General features: G+C 47.2%; 1 protein-coding gene across 1 annotated transcript; it reads left to right on the forward strand.

Annotated features, from left to right (window-relative positions):
- The first annotated feature begins 1,858 nt into the window (after positions 1-1,858).
- Positions 1,859-20,122, forward strand: TOMM34 (translocase of outer mitochondrial membrane 34). The gene is made up of 7 exons (XM_004430362.3): positions 1,859-2,088; positions 6,559-6,658; positions 7,821-7,973; positions 10,893-11,062; positions 14,159-14,306; positions 18,919-19,045; positions 19,291-20,122. Exons 1-7 carry the CDS (start codon positions 1,962-1,964, stop codon positions 19,393-19,395), a joined length of 930 nt encoding a protein of 309 aa, XP_004430419.1. The 5' UTR covers positions 1,859-1,961; the 3' UTR covers positions 19,396-20,122.
- The last annotated feature ends 23 nt before the right edge of the window (positions 20,123-20,145 follow it).

Consider the following 20,145-nt stretch of genomic DNA (forward strand, 5'->3'; position numbering starts at 1 on the left):
CACTGTTGAGGGGGCTCCAAAGGCCCTCCCAGTTTCAAGGAGAGCAGACACATTCCATCTCTTGATGGGGGAGTGGCAAGGTTCTGGAAGAGCTGGAGAACTGGAAATATCGTTTTGGCCATTTTTGGAAAATACAACTTGCCACAAGTGTACTTGTCTGGTTTACCACTTAGAATATATTCAGTTGCAAGCAACTGGGGGGAAAAAAAAAACCACATCTAAATGGTGGCTTAAGGCACCATGGTGTTTTTTGTTTATTAAGAAGTCCAGAAGTCAGCAGTTCTAGCGTTGATTCAGTGGCTCAACAATGTCAATTTCATCTTTCTTCTTCTGTCCTACTCAGCATCTTGGCTTTTCATAGTTGTGCCTATTGCCTCACAGTTGCAAAATGGCTACCACACCTCCAGGTATCACGTCCTTAACCCAACACTGTCCAAAGCAGAAAGAGAGCAAAAAAGGCTATTTTGAAGTCCTATACCTCTTTCTTATCAGGGAAGAAAAACTTTCCCATAAGTACCCAGCAGACATTCTCTTATCTCATTGGCCAGATCAGGGCCACATGCTCACCTCTTGGCCCATCACTGGCAAAAGAAAATGAGATTATTGTGCTTGGTTTAGAGAAATCCTGATTCATTTCCTTGGCCAGGAGAATCTCAGGCAAAATTCAGTCTTCTGGAAGCAAAGATGGAGGCTGTTGAGTAGATAACCAGCACTGTGTGTCTCATCTGGTTTCCCCACCACACTAAGTGTTCATTCTTTCCTCCTGTGTGGAGCCTGTGCTGGGCAGACAGGATTCAGATGGAACAGCCACCCGACCTTCATAAAGTGTATAGTCTGGTTGCGTTAAGAGTTTACACAAATTAGTATAACTAAATTCCTGAGGGCAGAGACCAGATCTTTGTCAACAAACCCTTATAAGTGCAGGTTGAGTGCCAGATCCTATTAGGTCTTGGGGAGATGAAGATAAAGACCTATTTCCTGCCCTTAAAGACTCACTGACTTTGAGAAAACTGTACCCTGACAACCACAGAGTGATAAGTGCTAAATCAGGGAGCAGGGGAGGGACACAGTGGTGGAGGGGAGGAGGAGTCAGGAAAGGCTTTCAGAGGAGACGATGTTTGAGTTGATTATAGGTTGAGTCAGGATTAGGCAAGAGAAAAAGTATTTGGAAAAGCATTCCAGGAGGAGGGGAGAGTATAAGCAAATGTTAGGAGACAAGAGAAACAGCTTAATGTGCGCAGGCAGCAACCAGCAGTTAAAAAAAATGGAGTATTAAGTGGGACACACAGTGAGGTCAGATGAGGCTGAAGATAAGCTGAAGTTTCTCTCAGCTAAAGCTCATGAGTCTATCAGTGCATTCATTTATTACATCAACATCTATAAAGCACTAGCTGCCAGCTTCCAGCCTCAGTGCCTTTGCACTTGCTATCCCTCTGTCCGGAACAGCATTCCCTAAATCTTCTCAGGTCTCAGCTCACTTATTAGTCCCTCAGAGACGTCTTCCCCGTCCCCCTTATCTAAAATAGTCCCCACGTGGTCACTTCCTATTGAGTTATGGTTTTGGTTACCTTATAGCACTAATCACATTATGAGATTATCGGCTTCATTTGCTCATGAGCTAGTTAGCTTTCAGGCCCCACGAGAATGTAAGCTCCACGCGAGCAGTGACCTGGCCTCTTGCGCTGTCGCACCCGCAGCCGTCTACCACCTCAAGCGCCCGGCACAGCTCCTGGAGAGACCCTACCGCGCTTCGGGAACCTAAGCGCGGCACTGAGCACGCGCAGAGGGCCGGGCGCGCCAGGCGCTTGGTTCGCGCAGGCCCCGCCCCCGCTCCGCCCCGCCCCTCCGGGCCAGGTTAGCGGTCGGACCCGAGAGCGCGCAGCCCGTGCTCCTGGCCGGACGCGGTTCCGCACGACTCAGCGGGGAAACGGAGGCCCCTGCAGCTGCCGGGCGACCCCGGGATGGCCCCCCAGCCCTCAGACTCTGCGGAGGGGCTCCGCGCCGCCGGCAACCGGAGCTTCCGCAACGGCCAGTTCGCCGAGGCCGCCGCGCTCTACAGCCGCGCGCTGCGGGTGCTGCAGGCGCGAGGTACGGCCCCGGCCCCCGGCCCCCCCGGACCTCCGGCCCCCGGACCCCCCGGACCCTCGGCGCCCGGCCCCCTCTGCCTGGGGCCTCCCTCCCCGCGGCCGGCTCCCTCGGGCCTCCCCGCCCGCTCCCCGCTTCGGCATCCTGCGAGAAACTTCCTTGGCCCCTTCTCCCCCCACCCGCTTTTAAAAAAATTGTAACGTGGTTTTGTTACCGGTCCTTTTAAACTTAAAGACATTTCAGAAACATATTTCCATATTAATTGGTGTTTTCTCACTTTTTTTTTTATCGTGGTCAAGAAAACAGCATTAACTTGACCATCTTAACCGTTTTTAAGGGTCGAGTGGAGCCGTGTTAGGTACATTGGCATCGTGCAACAGCGCAGCCTCTAGAACTGGATCGTCTTGCAGCGCTGAAACCCTGCACCCGCTGAGCACGAATATCCCCTGCCCCTCTCAGCCTTGGCTTCCACCTTTCGGCTTTCTGTCTCTGCTTTTGACTCTGCCTCGGCCCCCCCGTAGCCGCGGGGTCCCGGTCCCTGGGTTCAGCCAGCCGCGCATGGAGAGGCCTAAGATGGTTGCGTCTGTACTGAACGTGTACAGACTTTTTTTTCTTGTCCTTATTCCCTAAGCAATACAGTATAGCAACTATTTACACAGCATTGACCTTGTATTAGGTATTGTAAGTAGTCTAGAGATGATTTAGAGTATACGGGAGGATGTGCAGATGATATGCAAATGCTACACCATTTTGTGTAAGAGACTTGAGCATCTGTGGATTTTGGTATCCACGGGAAGTCCTGGAGCCATTAACACTGGGACACCGAGGGACGACTGTGTTTGACCTACTTCCAATGAGTGAAATGATAGTATTTGTCTTTTGTGACTGGTTTATTTCGCTTAGCATACTGTCCTTGAGGACATGATAAGCCATGTTTTAGCATGTGACAGGATTTCCTTTTTTAAGGCTCTGTAGTATTCCATTGTATGGATATACCACATTTTCTTTATCCATTCATCCATTGAGGGACATCTGGATTGCTTCCACCTCTTGGTTATTGTGAATAAGCCTGTGATCAACATGGGTGTGCAAATATCTCAAAGATTCTGCTTTGAACATTTTTGGAAATATACCCAGAAGTGGGATTGCTGGATCATATAGTAATTCTATTTTTAATTTTAGGGGGAACCTCCATACTGTTTTCCATAATGGCTGCACCATTTTACATTGCCACCAACGGTGCACAAGGGTTCCAACTTCTCAGCATCCTCACCAACATTTGTTGTTTTCTGTTCTTTTGATAGTGGCCATCCTGATATGTGTAAGCTGCGTGCTTTTTCACTGCCCTGTTGGCCCCCATCCTAAGTTATTCAGGCTTCATTCTGATCCTTGAGGGTATAATTCAACCCTCCTTCTCCTCAACCGTTCGGTCTTCAATTAAGTTAATATTTGTTGAGCACCTGTATGTAGTGAGTATATAACAAGACAGAGAAGGTCCGTGTTCTCAAGGATCGTACGTTCTTGTTTAGGGGTGGGCAGGGGCAGGTGTGGCTCTTGAGCTAGTAAAGAAGTAAACAAGGCTTGTCCGATGATGATTAGGGTTGTGTAATGTGGTAGCTGACTGGGGAGCTCCTTTAGAGTGGGAGGTCAAGGCCACCGTCTTTGAAGAAGTGACGTTTGAGCTGATGTCTGAATGATGAGAAGAAGCCAAGGGCACGAAGTTTTGGGTGCTGAGCGTTCCAGGTGGAGGGAGCTGTAATTACAAAGGCCCCCAGACAGAATAAGATGGTGTGTCCTGGGAGCCAAAGCCTAGTGAGCCAGTGGAGGTCAGTCAGGCGGAAGCTTATCGTCTAGGCATCTTACACAGGAGGCTGTGGTAAGGAGTTTGGATTCTATTCCCTGATGGGAAGCTACTCGAGTGTTAAACAGAGGAGTAGCATATTCTTATCAGTTCTCCCAACCTCCAGCTCATTTCAGCCAGCTACAACCCTTTCCCCAGAACCTCTCCTCCAGAGTGTCTTACCCAGGGGCCCGCATTGGAGCCCCTTTCCTGTAGTACCTGCTTCCCTTTGGCTGCCTCCTCTTTCTCGTTCTCTTGGCTAGCATTTGCTGGATACTTTACCGTGTGCTAGACATTATAGACATTATTATCCATTTTTATCTTCATACTAACCTATGGATAAGACACTTATAGATGAGGAGTCCAGAAGGGTTAAATTGCCTTCCCTGGGGTTACACAGTGAAGACATGTCAGAGGCCCGATTTGAATATGGGTTGTCTGATTCCCAAGGCCGGGTTTTTAATTATTTTGCTAGACTTCTCCCCAAATTCCAGTGTTTTTTATTTGAACTTCTACAGTTTCAAGCCTCTCTTTTGCCCCCATCTGTTTTTCTAGAACTTTCCTCTGTAGGTTCCATCTCCTCATCTCAGCCTCACTTGGTGAAGTTGCCGGGGAGTCCGAGGTATTGATCTTTTTGCCTTTTTCTTTCATCCTACCCCAGCTGGCCTGGCAAAGCTTGTGCTTTTGTCTGGATTTCTTCTGGGTCCCTGGAAGAGCTAGCCTGGTGTCTAGATTTAGTAGGGGACCAGAGTTTGGTTCTGATCCTGCTGTTGATTTTCTAGGTGATTTATGGGCAAGCCCCTTGATTTCTCTGATCAGTTTTCTTGATCTTGAAAGGAGAGCAGGGAGCAACCTAAGACAGTGAGCCCTTCCAGCACGCCTGTGAAGTGATATCTCCACGTGATAGGTGAGCACATGCCGTCAGAGGGATCGAGTGACTTGTGCAGGATCACAGGCTGGATTGTAGGTTGTGATGCCCTTTCCACCACACCACCGCTGTTTCTGAGTAGCCGTGCTCTGGTGACTTGAGATGGATTACAAGTTTTGAGTACTTGTGCTTGCTCCTTAAGGGCAGGGGTGTGTTTTACTTATCTATGTACTTTGCTGTCTCACTCAGGGCATTGCAAAATAAAAAAAAGTCATCATTTTCTTATGTTTGCTGTTGTTAGTATTGAATGAAAGGTATCATGCATCAATATGGTTACATGATACTTAGGGAAAAAAGGCAAGTTGCAGAAGGATAGGCAATATGGTGTCACTTAGGAAAAGCTTTAAAGGATATAAAACGATATATTATCTTGTCTGTGAATCCATGTGCAATAAAGGTAGACAAACATGCATGAGATGTTACATGCAGACTTCAGGATTGTGCCGACCTTGGGGTTTGGGGAGGGAGCAAAGGGGAAAGGATGGAGATGAGTGGAGCTTCAACCATATCAAAAATGAAGAAGGTTGGAAACAGACAGAGTGTGTACCAAGTCTAGTGATGGATTGTGAGTGTCTTGCTCTCTTTTCTATGTGTTTCAAAGTTTTCAAAAGAGAGCTTGTTTTCCATTCTTTTGGTATATACCTAGGAATGGAATTACTGAATCGATACTTGTTAGTTTCCATTTGTTTGTTTGTTTTAATTATGGCCCATCTAGTGGGTATGAAGTGGTTGAAAAAAATTTTTTTTTTTTTTTTGTGAGGGAGATCAGCCCTAAGCTAACATCCGTGCTAATCCTCGTCTCTTTGCTGAGGAAGACCAGCTCTGAGCTAACATCTATTGCCAATCCTCCTTTTTTTTTTCCCCAAAGCCCCAGTAGATAGTTGTATGTCATAGTTGCACATCCTTCTAGTTGCTGTACGTGGGAAGCGGCCTCAGCATGGCAGGAGAAGTGGTGCGTTGGTGCGCGCCTGGGATCCGAACCCCGGCTGCCGGTAGCGGAGCGCGTGCACTTAACCACTAAGTCACGGGGCCGGCCCTGAAAAATTATTTTTAAAAATTAAAATCATTGTGGCCACAATCAAGGTCTTGAGCTTCTGAGGTTCCTGAGGGTAAGGACTTCCTTTAGAGAAATGTCTGGTAATTCTCTTCCCCACTGGGTAGCTTGAGTGCTTCCCTGATTAAGTTCTCCCAGTCCTGTCAGAGCCAGAGGACTTTTCCCTGGCAAAGTCATCTCTGACTTAATCAGGCAGAATTAATCTTTTATGTCCCCACAACACTTGGTCAGGCCATGTGTCATAGCATTTATCATATTGTTCTTTCTCCTTCTCTAAAAAAATTTGGTTTGCATGCTTTTTATAATAAAGTGAACACACACACCCCCCCAAGTAGTTACATCATAGATTTCTTTGCAGCAGAAGCCAGCTATTTCATGTTTATCTTTTGTCTGCTACCAAGTTCAGTGCTGGAGTAAGTGAATGAGCAGATGCTTAGTTCCCTGTGAATGGCAGGAAGCTCGGTGTTCTCGCACCCATGTAACAATGACAAACTTGCCAGCACATTGGACCAACAAGCCTGATCAGGTTACAGTCACCTCTGTTGCCTTGTACCAAAGCCCAGAGAGCTCAGGGTGTGAAATGTACCAGGTGTCCCCGGGCATCTATTTCCCAACCTGTTAATCTCACACTTCCTGCTTCTACCTGGGCAGGTTCTTCAGACCCTGAAGAAGAAAGTGTTCTCTACTCCAACCGAGCAGCGTGCCACTTGAAGGATGGAAACTGCACAGACTGCATCAAAGATTGCACTTCGTAAGTGGTCAGGGGTAACCCCGGGTGCCCAATGGTCTTGGAAGAGGAGGCTGGGTTTATCTGGCCTATTTCTTATTTGGACTGATCCCACCAGTTACCTCTGTGACAGATATTGGGAGGTGTCACTAAATGTCACCAGGTCACAGGAGGCTCTACTTGGTCCTTGTGGCCTCTGACTTGTGTCTTTGGAGTCTTGGCTCTGCTTCTGAAAAAAGAGTAGGGTGGGCAGTTAGAGATAGACCTTTAAGTCTTTGTGAGATTTGAGAGCTGGGGATGAGGTCGAGTTGCAGATGAGTGACTGGCTTGCCCACGTTTTTTCTGAGGGGTGTGTGTGTGAGAGAGAGGAAGGGAAGGAGCGCAAGAAAGAGGGATAGAGGCTAGTAGATATCCTTGAAAGAAGCAAGGAGAAAGGAAAAAAAGGTATCCATCAATGACCAGGTGTGGAGGACATTAAACAGTTTTTCATGCTTTCTTCAAGCCGGTCTGATATTGCCTTCTTTCATCATTGCTAACCTAGCACACATACCTTAATGTGTTCTCAGATCTGATGTCCTGGGACATTTCCTTAGATTCATGCTCTGGTGATAGATGGGAGAGGAGGAGAGAGGTGAGCATGCTCGTGGAGCCTATACTAAGTTGATTGGTACCAGGCCCTGTGCTAGGTTTCCTTCTTGGAGTGCTCATGACCACCCCGTGGGGTAAGTTTACCATCCTTCCCAGGCTAGAACTGGATTGTGGAGGATGGAGGTGGTAAAGGGATTTGCCTGGGCTCACACGGTTAGTGGCAGAAGTGGAATTCAAACACCACTCCATCTGACTGCAAAGCCTATTTGTTGTTCCCACCGGCCCACAGCTCTGTAGAGAGACATAGAAGCGTGCAAGCTGCAAGGCACTTGTTCTTGATTTTGGGGAGATTGCAGCCGTGCAAGTTGATGCATATGCACAAATTTCATGATATTAGTGATTCTTTGCCCTCTTTCCCTTTTCCACTTCAGTCTAAGTTGAAAAGGCCCTCTTCTGAGGTTTGACATTTTTAGCAGTGTCTCTCCACGAGAAATGACCTCCTGTATACTGAATGCTGCCTGACGACCCTGCTGGGATGGTGCTTTGGGGGGCGCCCTGGTGATTCGCAGCCAAATGACACGTCTGCCTCCTGCTCTAGAGCACTGGCCTTGGTTCCCTTTGTCATGAAGCCCCTGCTGCGGCGAGCGTCAGCCTACGAGGCTCTGGAGAGGTACCCCCTGGCCTATGTCGACTACATGACTGTGCTGCAGATTGATGGCAGTGTGACATCAGCCTTGGAAGGCATCAACAGGTGAGCCCAGTCACTGAGGCAGTCTCTCTGGAACTCCCTGTCCTCCTTGATTGGCTTGGCATTCTCGCTTTGGTCGTCTTCTGGGGGAATCCCTTTAGGCTAGGCTTAGAAACTCCTAATGAGCATGTGGGGAACGCGTGGAAGGAGAATTGCTGTTGTATTTAGCAGGTGTTTAAGGGATCAGAATTACTGAGATTTTTTTTTTGCCTAGATGCTCAAATTCATTCCCACAGTAATAATTTATTGAGCTCTATTTAAGGTATTATGCCAAGGTCAGTGGAGAATACCAAAAAAAAAAGAGATACAGACCCCACTGGCTTCAAAGAGCCAACTAGAGTGGGGAAAGTAAGACACAGGCACAAGCAGCTGTGACATGAGGCTGTAGGACATTATTTGTGGATATGGTTCAGTATGTTGTACTGTGACTCCTTTATGAGGCCCCTCAGATGAAATTTCTTTCTGGTCTTCTGAGCAGTTGTTTGTATTTTCTCATAGATGCCCTCATTTTTGTAACTGACCATGTTTCCCATCTTTGCATGGGCTGCTAGAAAGCCAGACACCATCCTAATAGCAAACCCTTAACAGGACTTCATGGTATATATTTAGTGTATCATTTCTGGTACTTGTTTTCTCTCTGCCTTCTTTTAGTTTCTATCATTCAACAAAATCTGCCAGTTATATGCCACACTTTGCGCTAGGGCCTGGTCTGATGACTGAGACATACCTCTTCCTGCCTTCCTAGAGCTCCTGGTCTCGTGGAGACCACCAGTCAGTAAGAGGCAAGTGCACTGCGGTGTGACGAGTGCTGCTGTAGGAGGCAGCACGGGGCTGTAGGGGCAGAAAGGAGGCACCTAACCAGCTAGGGGTGAGGTCAGAGAGGGCTAAACGGCAGGTGAGATGGGGAGATGAATAGCGATCTGGGGCCGGGGGGCCAGCAAGGAGAAAGGGCAGCGTGTGCAGGGGTGAGCGGGTGTGACACGTTACAGGAATTGTGAGAGGTCCATTTCGCATGGTGCTGCGGGTGAGGAGCTCAGCTCAGGAGAGGTGGTGAGGCCAGATCACACAGCGCCTGGTGTCCGGGTGCGTGGGCTTGATCTGCGCACGGTGAGGCATTGTGAAAGGGTGTTTAGCAGGCAAGCAACATGAGCAGATTTGAGAGAAAAGCTCACTGGCTGTTGAAGGATGACAAAAAGGAGAACAGAATCAGAAGGGGGCATGCAGTAACACAGAAGAGAAGGTGGAGATAGTGAAAAGAGACTAGTGGAACCAATTCAGGGGACATTTAGGTAGTTTTTAAACAGGCTTTGGTGATTGTGGAGTGGTGAGAAGGGAAGAATAGAAGAGACATCTGTGGTTGACATGTTGAGTTGGAGGTGACTGTGGGACATGAGACTAGAGATGTAAGGAAGCAGGTTGGGTATTTACATGGGTTTGGAGCAAAGGAGAAAAACCCAGGCTAGACATACAGATTTGAAGGTCAGCAGCATAGAGGCGGATTGAGGTTGTGGGAGAAAACAGGACCACCACAGCAAGAGTGTAGGGGGAGAGGATGGACCTTTGAGAAATTCCAGTGTTTGAGGGACTTAGAGAGGGACAGCAGCTGGAGTGGTGGGAGGAAACTTGGAGCCTTTAGTGTCACGAGGGAAGGAGTGTTTCCAGAAGGATGAAGACGTCATTCGTGTCAGCTGTTCCCGTGTGCTTAAGTAGAGTGAGGGTTTAGGAATGAAGTCACTGGTGATTCTCATGGAAGCAGTTCAGTGGAGTCAGAAGCCAGATGGCAGTGGGTTCAAGAAGTCTGGCTGTGAAGACGTAGAGGAGTGTAGCTGTGATGGCAGAGGGGGTCCAGGAGGTTCTGTTAAGTGAGGAAAGAGTTAAATGCTGATAGTTGGGATCACTAGAGAAAAAGGATGAAGATATAGGAACGGGAGATTCTGGCTGAGTGTGGTCCCTGAGAGAGGCAGGAAGAGATGGATCCAGAGCTTAGGTGGAGGGATCGACCTTCTGTTGTGACAGAGAAACAGGAAGGGTTGGGTGCCCATGAAGATAGGTTTGTATTTGGAGTATGAGGAGGTTTGCTCTGAAAAAGGAGGAGGGTTAGGGAGCAGGGTTGAGGAGGTTTGAAATATCTGGGCTCATCAGAAAAACAGCTTTGGGGGCTTAGTCAGACCGTGAATTTGTAGTGATATCAATCTGTGGTTTTCATTCTAGCAACATTAGAGCATGGTTGTAGGAGCAGAAGAAGTGTACAGTTGGCTTTATTCCCTCATTCAGCACATACACACTGGGTCCTGGTGGGTGCCAGGTGATGCACTAGGTGCTGGAGATCAGTTAACAAAATGGACACATGGTCACTGAGCGGCACTGTAAGCAAGTTAGCTGGGCCTAGAAGGTGGGAATGGGGAATGGGAAGGAAGAGATTGTTCTGGGTAGAGGAAAAAGCATGTGCAAAGGCTGGAACATCACGATCAAGAGGGAATGTGGCACACGAGAAAAATGGAGAGGTGAGAGGGGACCAGAGCTCAGGCCCTGTTAGCCTAGGAAACTGGGAACCACTGAAAGATTTTAAAATTTGAGAATGACGTAAGAGTCTCATTTTTAAAATATCTCTGAGGGTCCGGCCCCATGGCATGGTGAGGTTTAAGTACCCTTAACAAGCAACAGATCACCACTTTGAAGTTAACATGGTGTGACCAGGTGAGGGCCAGGCAGGGAGGGAGTGTCGTGGTGGCTGCTCTGAGAAGACATTTATGGGTAGCAGACTCCTGTTCCTTTCCTGCTGCATGTCAGAAGGGTATAAAGGGATGGTTCAAACCAGGGGAAGATGACAACTCTGGCTCTCATCACCTCCTTTGGGCTTATGAGAGGAGGAACATCTTGACCCAGCTGGAAACTTCCCTGTAATCCTGCCTTCCTTTCCAGAATGACCAGAGCTCTCAGGGACTCACTGGGGCCCGAGTGGCGCCTGAAGGTACCCTCTGTCCCCGTGGTGCCTGTTTCAGCTCAGAAGAGGTGGGATTATTTGCCTTCAGAAAACCACAGAGAGACAGCTAAGAGCAAATCCAGAGAAACCACAACTGCGAAGAGCAGAGGTAAGCTGTGACTTCCTGCCCAGAGACGGTTGCGGTCTCCCTGTAGCCACTTTCTTTAGCGTATGCCTGTGAAAATTGGCCTCATTTAAGATGAGTTATAAAAATAATCTTATAAACAAAGTAAAAAACAAAACAAAAAAGTCTTAACCTCTTAGAGACTGATTCCTTAGCTCTATAAAGGGTGATGAGAAAACCTACCCCCCAGCTGTAAGGATTACGTGATAGAAGGCCTGGTGAGCTCCCAGCCTGGCACATAGGTATACAGTGCTAATTCCCGTCTCTTTCCTCTGGCAGCATTTAGGATGTTTTTGGTTGCAAGAATAGAAAATTCAACGTGGTAGAAACAGTAAAGAGAATGTTTTGGCTCATGTAACTGAAGAGTTCAGAGTTCAGGTTCAGGCAAGGTTTGTTCCAGCAGCTAACTACGTTATCAGACTCTGACTCCATTTCTCTGTACTTCTTTCAGCTCTCTTCTCTGGTGTGTGTCAGCTTTGTCTTCAGGCAGTCTTCCCTCTCAGTAGTAAAATAGTGATAGCAGTTCCTGGCCTCACATCCAGATACCATGCCTCATAAACCAGAGGAAGGGAAAGAGCTTTGTTCTCTGATAGCTCTCTAAGAAAGGATTTCTCTCCCCCAAATCCCTAGCTCACATATTTTCTCAATTTATTCTGGCCTATTTGGTCACAGGCCATTCCCTGAACTAGTCCCTGTGGCCACGGCTAGAGATTTTGTCATTAGCTCAGCCCTAAGCTGTCTGCCCCACCTCCATAGCTAGGGAGTGATGCTTCCCCAGGAACGCAGGCACTGTGTGAGTCCCTGGAGGAAGAGGAATAAGAGAAGGGAGATCAAAGCCAGGTAACCCCAAACACGAGACTGTCCACCTCAACTGTGTAAAACGAAGAGGCCATTCTTCAGGCAGGGGCTCACTCGGAGCTCTTATGATGCCCCAGTGGCATTATCCCAGCCCAGCAAGCTAGGGATTGAGGATAGGTGGTGCAGAAGGGATCAGGGCTGGAGCCTTGCCATGGGTGTCAGGGGAGGGCAGGAGTTACTCCCCTTCCCAGGAGGAAACCTATCTGGCCGTGGGTAGCATTCACTCTGGTTTGTGGGAGCCTGGTAAGTGTTCCCCACTCTTCCCTAGAATGAAACTGGAGTGCTAATGAAATAGACGGCTTCAGTGCACCTACCATTTATTTCATTCTTTTAGAGCCACTAAGCTGTATGTGTTCCAGGCCCTGTGCTAAGGAGTGTGACACAGGACAGGCAGTCTTGGCCCTCAGGAAGCTCTCGGTCTGATAAGAGACTGAGACACATACACAGAGCATTTTAAAACACAGGAGGAAGAACCAGTGCTCTAGAGTCCTTAGCATTTGGGGAGTTCAGCATAGGACCTGACGTAAGTGTGCTCGTGGGAGTTGGGGAAAGGCTCATGGAGGAGGTGGCAGTGGAGGTGACAGGTTGAGCTGGACCTTGAAGGGTGAGTCGTCAGGTGGGAAGGGAATTCTTGACAGACAGTGGAGAGAGAGAGAGAGGGAAGTGCATGGGGTGTTGCTGGTGAAGAGCAGGAGTAAGCATGACTGCAGTGTGTGGTGTGTTGCAGAGCCGAGGTAAAGCTGAAGATGTGTGTACACTGCACCCGCTGGCTCTACTTCTAGAGAAACTCACACACATGTGCACAAGGAGACGTGTACGAGAATGTTCATAGGGCCAACCCCGGTGGCCTAGCGGTTAAGTTCGGCGTGCTCTGCTTTGGTGGCCCAGGTTCAGTTCCTGGGTGTGGACCTACACTGTTTGTTGGGAGCCATGCTGTGGCAGCAACCCAAATACAAAATAGAGGAAGACTGGCAGCAAATGTTAGCTCAGGGCGAATCTTCCTCAGCAAAAAAGAAAAGAATGTTCATAGCAGAGTGTTTTAAATAGCAAAAAACAAAACTGGAAATAACTCACATCTCCATAAATAGGAGAATAGATAAACCGATTGTACTGTATTGCAGCAGTGAGAGTGAAGGAACTACAGGCATATGCAGCAACACTGATGAATCTCAGGAATGTAATTGTGAGGGGGAAAAAAACCAGGTCATAGAAGAATACATGGGATGATTTATTTTTTTATATGAAGTTCACAAAGTAAACAACAAATCGTTTATGGAAACTATCGTATATAATTAAACTACCAAAAAAAAAGGGAAGGAAGCACAGGGATCATGTTTCCTCCAGGGTGGATTGATTTGGGGAGGGGCCCACAAGGTTTCAAAGGTCCCAGTAAATGTTCTGTTTCTTAAGGTGAAGGATGAGTTCAAGGGTGTTAGTTTTATTCCTACAACCTTCCCCTTGTCATAAATATTCAATATTTTATAGTTTTTAAAAATTAAGAAAGCAGGTGATATGGAAGCTGGGGCAGGAACAATTAATTGGGGCCACACAGTGAAGGACCTGTAGGCCAGGGTGAGTGGCTTGGATTTCACCTTGTTCTCTCCTCTCTCTTCTCGAAGGCAGGGGCCGGCCTGCAGGTGTTAGGTGGGGGAGGACACTCCCAGGCTCGGACCAGAACAGAGCAGGAATAGCAGACTCTTCTGCCCCTTTCAGAAAGCCTGGGAGCTAGACCCTTTCTTGACCAGATTTACTTATTCTCCTGCTTTAAGTTTATAGGGTGTTCTGCACTTTCTTGTGTATTCTCAGATTTCATCGACAGTAGCCCTGTGTGGTATAGGTATTGCCCTCATTGTACTGGTGAGGAAATTGAGGTCCAAGAGTTAGAAAGGTCACACAAGATCTCCAGCTACTAAGTGGTATTGCCAAGGCTAGAACCCGGCTTGCTTTTTATCACGTATATGTTATTATGTGCATGTTATTATGTGCATGTATAAGTATGTTTACATCAGGAGCCCCCAATCACTTCTGAATGCAAAACTGTTCAATTTCCCAGAAGTCATTAACGAGGGGAATCATTAATCAGGAAGGACGCTTCACAGCAGCGTAGGAAATCTCTGGGGAGAGGGTTGTAGACAACGTAGAAGAGACGATGCCAGAGAGATCTTGTTGATCTCAGTTCGGCACCTGCTCCATGGTTTTTTCCTCTTCTGAATTTGTATCTAGTGCCTTCTGCTGGGGATGTGGAGAGAGCCAGAGTTCTGAAGGAAGAAGGCAATGAGCTTGTAAAGAAGGGAAACCATAAGAAAGCTATTGAGAAGTACAGTGAAAGCCTCTCGTTTAGTAACCTGGAATCCGCCACGTACAGCAACAGGTACCTTCCATCAGCTGCTGGCCTGGGGGATTTCAGGACGTTGGATATTATTCTGCAGTCTTCTCTTGGTCTGTGACAGGCTCTTCATCCCGAGCATTTCGTCAGAATGTTACAGCTTAAAACATGCTTTCCCACTGCCTCACACTGTGAGGCGGGCGTTACCAGTGTCATCTGCTCTCTTAAAGGGGCAGAAACTAAGGGATGCCAGAGGGGCACCAGGGCTTTGTTAGCCCCTATCCCTGGAATTTTCATTAACCACCCAAATCAGCATACGATGTGAGTAAAAGCGGCGTGCTGCTGCACAAACACAAGCTCTACATAAGTCTCATAGCCTCTCCACCTTCCCCTGCCCTCCCCCCATGGCTTCTCCAAGAGCCTCGTTAGAAATGTTGGCACCGAGAGCACTAGGGCAGAACCCAGGGTATGGAGTGGCTATTGCCTGGCCTGGGAGCAAGAGAAGAAGGGTCCAGTCTAGCCTGAGGGGTTAGACCTGTGGGGCTGAGGAAGGGTCCGCGCCCGTGAGCTGCTGTCAGTGGTCAGTGATCCTCTCTGCCAACGGCGAGGGCCTCGAGGTCAGGGCACCGTCCTTTGTTGTGTAGGAGCCACTGCTCTGCAGCAACACTTGGAGGTGGTGGTGGTAGGTGGTCTTCTTGTTTTGAAGTCAAGAAAACCGAGCTCAGAGCAGGAAGGGCTTCGCCTCAGCTCACCTAGCCAGTAGATGGTGGAGACAGAATTGGAACCCTGCTCCAATGAGATCTTTCTGTTAGTTTTACTGTCAGAAGCTTGAAACATGCAACAAGAGACCATATCTGATCCAAGCATTTCTTATAAAACATTTATTCTGTTTCTCCTTCCCTACTGACATACACATATTACTCTTGAGTTCAGAAATCTTGGATCTACTGTGGGCTCACTGTTCCTTATCCAAAACGCTTGGGATAAAATGTGTTTCAGATTTTAGTAAGGCAATGTGGCCCATGTACTGAATCACATAACACTCCAGCAGGGTCTAGGGGAGCTTGCTGAAGTTAGTTATTAGTACTAATGCAGTGAAACATAAGGAAATTCCATGTTCACCTGGGGTGGTGTAAAGAAAGACTAAGTAGCCTCATGTCAATTCAGGTCAGGTTTTGCTGCCAAATGAGTTGAAAAGAACTTTTAGTTTTAAAGCTTGGATTTTGGAATTTTGGACCTGTGGTTTTACTGGCTGATTGGACCGGGGTGCCTCAGTCTACCATGCTAACTTGGACAAAAGGGCTGCGGCGTATTTGCTCCACGTGTGTGCAGCAGCATCTTCTACTCTTCTGGGCTCTCTGGCCTTGCGTACCTCATGCTGCTGGAGACCTGGATTAACCCATTTTCCCGGGTTTTTACCACATTTGGGGCAATGTTTTGTTTAAATACCGTTTTTCATGCAGATATGTCTGTGCCACACTTTGAATTACTGTTGCTTTGTAATAATTCATAGGGCCGATCTTTTCCTCCTCCTTCTTAATCAGAGCATCCCTGGCTATTTTCCCAGGTTTGTTCTTCTAGCTAAACTTTAGGATCATTTTGAAAAATTCCAAAAAGTATCTTGTTGGGCTTTTGGTTGTAGCTACATTGAATTTATAAATTTAATTTAGAGGACAGCTGAATTTTTTCCATCCACTGTGGCTGAAATGATAGCACACCCTGGATGCCATTTGAATGCTCCACTTCGCATATGTGTATCAATGTGGACCAGTGCGTTGTTACTTCAGTTCTCTTTGTGTAGTTGAGCACCTACAACTCGCCAGGCCCTGAATGGACCTCCAGAAGAGTCTCATTTAGTACTCACAGCAATTCTTCAGGTTAGGTCATGGTCCCACTTTACCTCTGAGAACACAGGTTCATAAAGATGAATTAATGGGCACAAAGTTAAACAACTAATACATGGTAGAGCTGGGATTTCAGCCAGGTCTTTGTGACTCCAAAGCTTGGGTTTCTTTTCACTCACTCATGTTATCTCCCAGACTCCTTTGTGATGAAAACCCTTCTGACTGGATACAGAATCATTCTGTTTACCAAAAGCCAAGGATGTTTACTTTATGGGCCAAAATCATACATTTTTAACATCTTAATCTTTATTTATTTTTTTTGTGAGGAAGATCAGCCCTGAGCTAACATCCGTGCTAATCCTCTTCCCCCCCCGCCCCCAAAGCCCAAGTAGATAGTTGTATGTCATAGTTGCACATCCTTCTAGTTGCTGTATGTGGGACACGGCCTCAGCATGGCCGGAGAAGCGGTGCGTTGGTGCGCACCTGGGATCTGAACCCAGGCCGCCAGTAGCGGAGCATGCGCACTTAACTGCTAAGCCACGGGGCTGGCCTGTAACATCTTAATCTTTAAAAGTCATATGTAATCCTATTCATCACAACATTTATATTCTGAAGTCACTATATAGTACATGATGCTTATACTATGGTTCTTCTACTCCCCATAAACTTGGCTAACTCTGGCTAATTGCCAGAGCCCATTGGGAGAAAACTTTAGTTTCCTTAGAGTTCTTCTGTGTTCAAAGTTTAAATCAAGGACTGCTATTCTAAAACTTAGTGGCTTACAACCCTTTTATTTTGCTCCTGATTTGTGAGCCAGGACTTCAGAAAGGGCATTCTTACTTGGGGTCATTCAGGGTCAACAAGATGGTAGCTGGGGCTGGAGACATCTGAAGGCTTCTTCTCTTGCATATCTGGCTGAGGATGACAGGGCTGGGATGACTCAGATGGCTAGGGGATGGACCTGCTAGAGCAAGCTGGCACCTTTTTCTCTCTCGGCAGCCTTCCTCACAGCATGATGGCCTCAGGGTAGTTGGCTTCTCACATGGCAGCTCAAGGCTCTAAGAGCAGTTGTTCCCAGAGACCATGGCAGAATCTACAAGGCCTCTATGACCTAGCCTTGGAATTCACATCATGTCCCTTCCTCTGTACTCTGTTGGTCTGAGCAGTCACAGAGCTTGCCTAAGTTCAAGGCATAGGACCCTTCAATGGGAAGAGTGCCAAAGAATTTGTTCCTACCTTTAAATAAAAGAGGAAGCTTTTTCTAAGTTAATTTATAAATTCCATGTAATCTCAATGAAAATACTAGAATTTTTTTCTTTTTATTTCATGATAATGATTCCAAAGTTTGTCAGGAAGAAATAGGAATAACAGCATAAGAGAATTTAGTGTATGATAAAGTGTGGGGAAAAGAGGGATTATCCAGTGAATGGTGTTGAGTTGGCTGGATAAGAATTAAAAATAAACCTGAATCCCTACCTCACTCCTTTTTTAAAATAAATTTGAAGTGAATCACAGTTTTAAATGTAAAAAGTGAAACCATTAAGTTCCAGGAGAATACATGGATTAATTATTTTTCAGTGGGGAAGGTGCTCATATGGGGTAGGGGGATGACCCACAGAGGTCATTAAAAGAAAAATTAGATAAAGCTGATTTCATAAGATTCAAAAGCCTCATGTAAAGATATTTGGCTTTACCCATATTTAAAGCAACTACATTAAAACAGACACTGTTTTCTTCCATACTGGCAGAAGCTAAAGCTTGAGACCCAGGGTTGGTACAGTGGCAGGAAATAAGAACAGTTACTGACAGAGCCTAAGAGTGCAGCTTTTTTGGAGAACATTTTAGCAATAACAATAAAAATGTAGAATGCACGTATCTTTTGACCCAGCAATCCCTCCTGATAGGCGTGTAAGAATTATGCACAGAGATGTTCACAGCAGCATCATTTATTTCCAAACTGGAAACAGTGAAAAATATCTACTGATAGGGAATCAGTAAAATAAATTATGGTACATCCACCTCGGTGAATGCTCTGCACTCACTGAAAATGGGGTGGATGGACCAAAGAACGAGCTCCAAGAAGTCTGTTGTTTTTAGTGACCATCTTTGGAGAAAAGGACCAGAATGAGGAAGATACACACTTTTCCCCCGAGATGCAGAATGTTTTGTTGTATGGGTATACGTGACGTATTTGTTTTTTCCAACATTTTATTATGAAAATTTTCAAAATATAAGTTGAAAGAATTGTACATTGAACACACATATACATACTATCTAAATTCATAATTTTATTATATTTGCATTGTCACTATTTAGCATCTATCAATCCATCTTATTTTTGAGGCATTTCAGAGTAAGTTGCAGACATCTTAACATGTCACCCCTAACATGTCAGCATGCATATCATTAGAGTCCAGTATTGATGTGTGTGTTCGTTCTTAAGGTAGATAATTTTCTAATCTGTCAAGGGGAAGGTTTCAGGAAGCCTCTTCTTTGCTTGAAAGTACAGGATGGGAGAGTGAAGTCGACAGAAGGGTGGAGCTCAGCGAAGTCAGGATCTGGAGTCCTCCCACCCAGGCCGAGTCCCGGGTCTGCCCCCAGTAGTGGTGGTACCTGGGGCAAGTCCCTTCACCCCTCTGAGCCTGCCTTTTCCCCCTGTAAGGAGGGGCTGGGGCTCTTGTGAGGATTGAAGAGATAAAGTAACCCGTGCAAAGGAGGCAATGGGTGACTGGAGATCACTCCTCAGACCACCGCCTGGCTTGCTGGTGACCCCTGAGAAGAGATTGAAACCCTGAAATGTCTCTCCTCCTCAGAGCACTCTGCTATTTGGTCCTGAAGCAGTACAAGGAAGCAGTGAAGGATTGCACAGAAGCCCTCAAGCTGAATGGAAAGAATGTGAAGGCGTTTTACAGACGGGCTCAAGCCTACAAGGCACTCAAGGTAAAAAGATCCTGACCAAAGGCACCAAGTGAGCTACAGACATTTGTGCCCGTGGTGGCACTTCCAGAGCACCATCAAGGTGAGGTGGTGTCTGCCACGTCTCTTCTCATCCAGGGGCCCCAGGGTAGCTCAGGGCAGGCCTACAGGCTGGGGTTTGAAAACCCTCTGCCATTTCACAGCCATCCCCACCCCCATGATCTCGCCTCAGTCAGGGCGCTGTCCCACACCCTTCTCTCTTCCATTAGGACTATAAATCCAGCCTTGCAGACATCAGCAGCCTCCTGGAAATTGAGCCCAAGAACGGCCCTGCACAGAAGTTGCGGCAGGAAGTTAATCAGAACTTAAACTAAAAACCCAAAAGGAAGCAGGAAACCTCTGCCTGACCTCCTTCCTCTGGGCCTGCTCCTGGTACCCAGCATGCCCCCGAGTAAGCTCTGAAGTACCCTGCTCTGCCCCTCAGAAAGATGAGGGCCTCCCACTTCTTAAGAGGCTTTGCTTGTTCAAATTAAGCTCAGTGTCGTCAAAAACCAGACGTTGTTGTTTGCTGGCAAGGTCCCCGCTGGAGCGGAAGCCCCATTCCCCCTGCCTTGGACAGCTAGCGGATCACACAGACGGATTGTTGGCAGCAAAGCCCTTGGCTCTGTTGCTGCCCCACGCATGCTCCAGACCAAGTGCTGCCCTCCTAGCTTCCCCAGACCTGCCCCACTGTGCTTCATCCGAGCAAACTGAGCTTGGGGTGGGGGGTGAGGGAGAAACTAGAAAACCCTGGCCCACCTGCACCCAGAGCAGCCTGTTGAGCTGGTTCTCCAGGGCTGCTGCCTCCTGCATGGAGTTGCGTAAGCTGTTTTAATAACCTGGAGGTCTGGCTGCTCCTCCTGAAGGTGGGATGGGGAGGAAGGCCTTCTTGAAGTTAGTGCCCTTCCTGTCTGGGCAGGGACTTGCCTTTTGACCCCAACAGTGGCCTCCTCCAGGTTTCTTAGTTGTTTGTAATATAAAGTTAATTTGAATGGAAGCAACTCCGATTTTGTTGAACTGCGTGTTTAAGCTATTGCATTAAACGTCTTTCTTCTACGTAAATGTCTGCTGTACTTTCATTTATG

This window comes from Ceratotherium simum, chromosome 21 (genome assembly GCF_057802395.1).
Source record: "Ceratotherium simum simum isolate JZ-2026a chromosome 21, ASM5780239v1, whole genome shotgun sequence".
Classification (NCBI taxonomy): domain Eukaryota; kingdom Metazoa; phylum Chordata; class Mammalia; order Perissodactyla; family Rhinocerotidae; genus Ceratotherium; species Ceratotherium simum.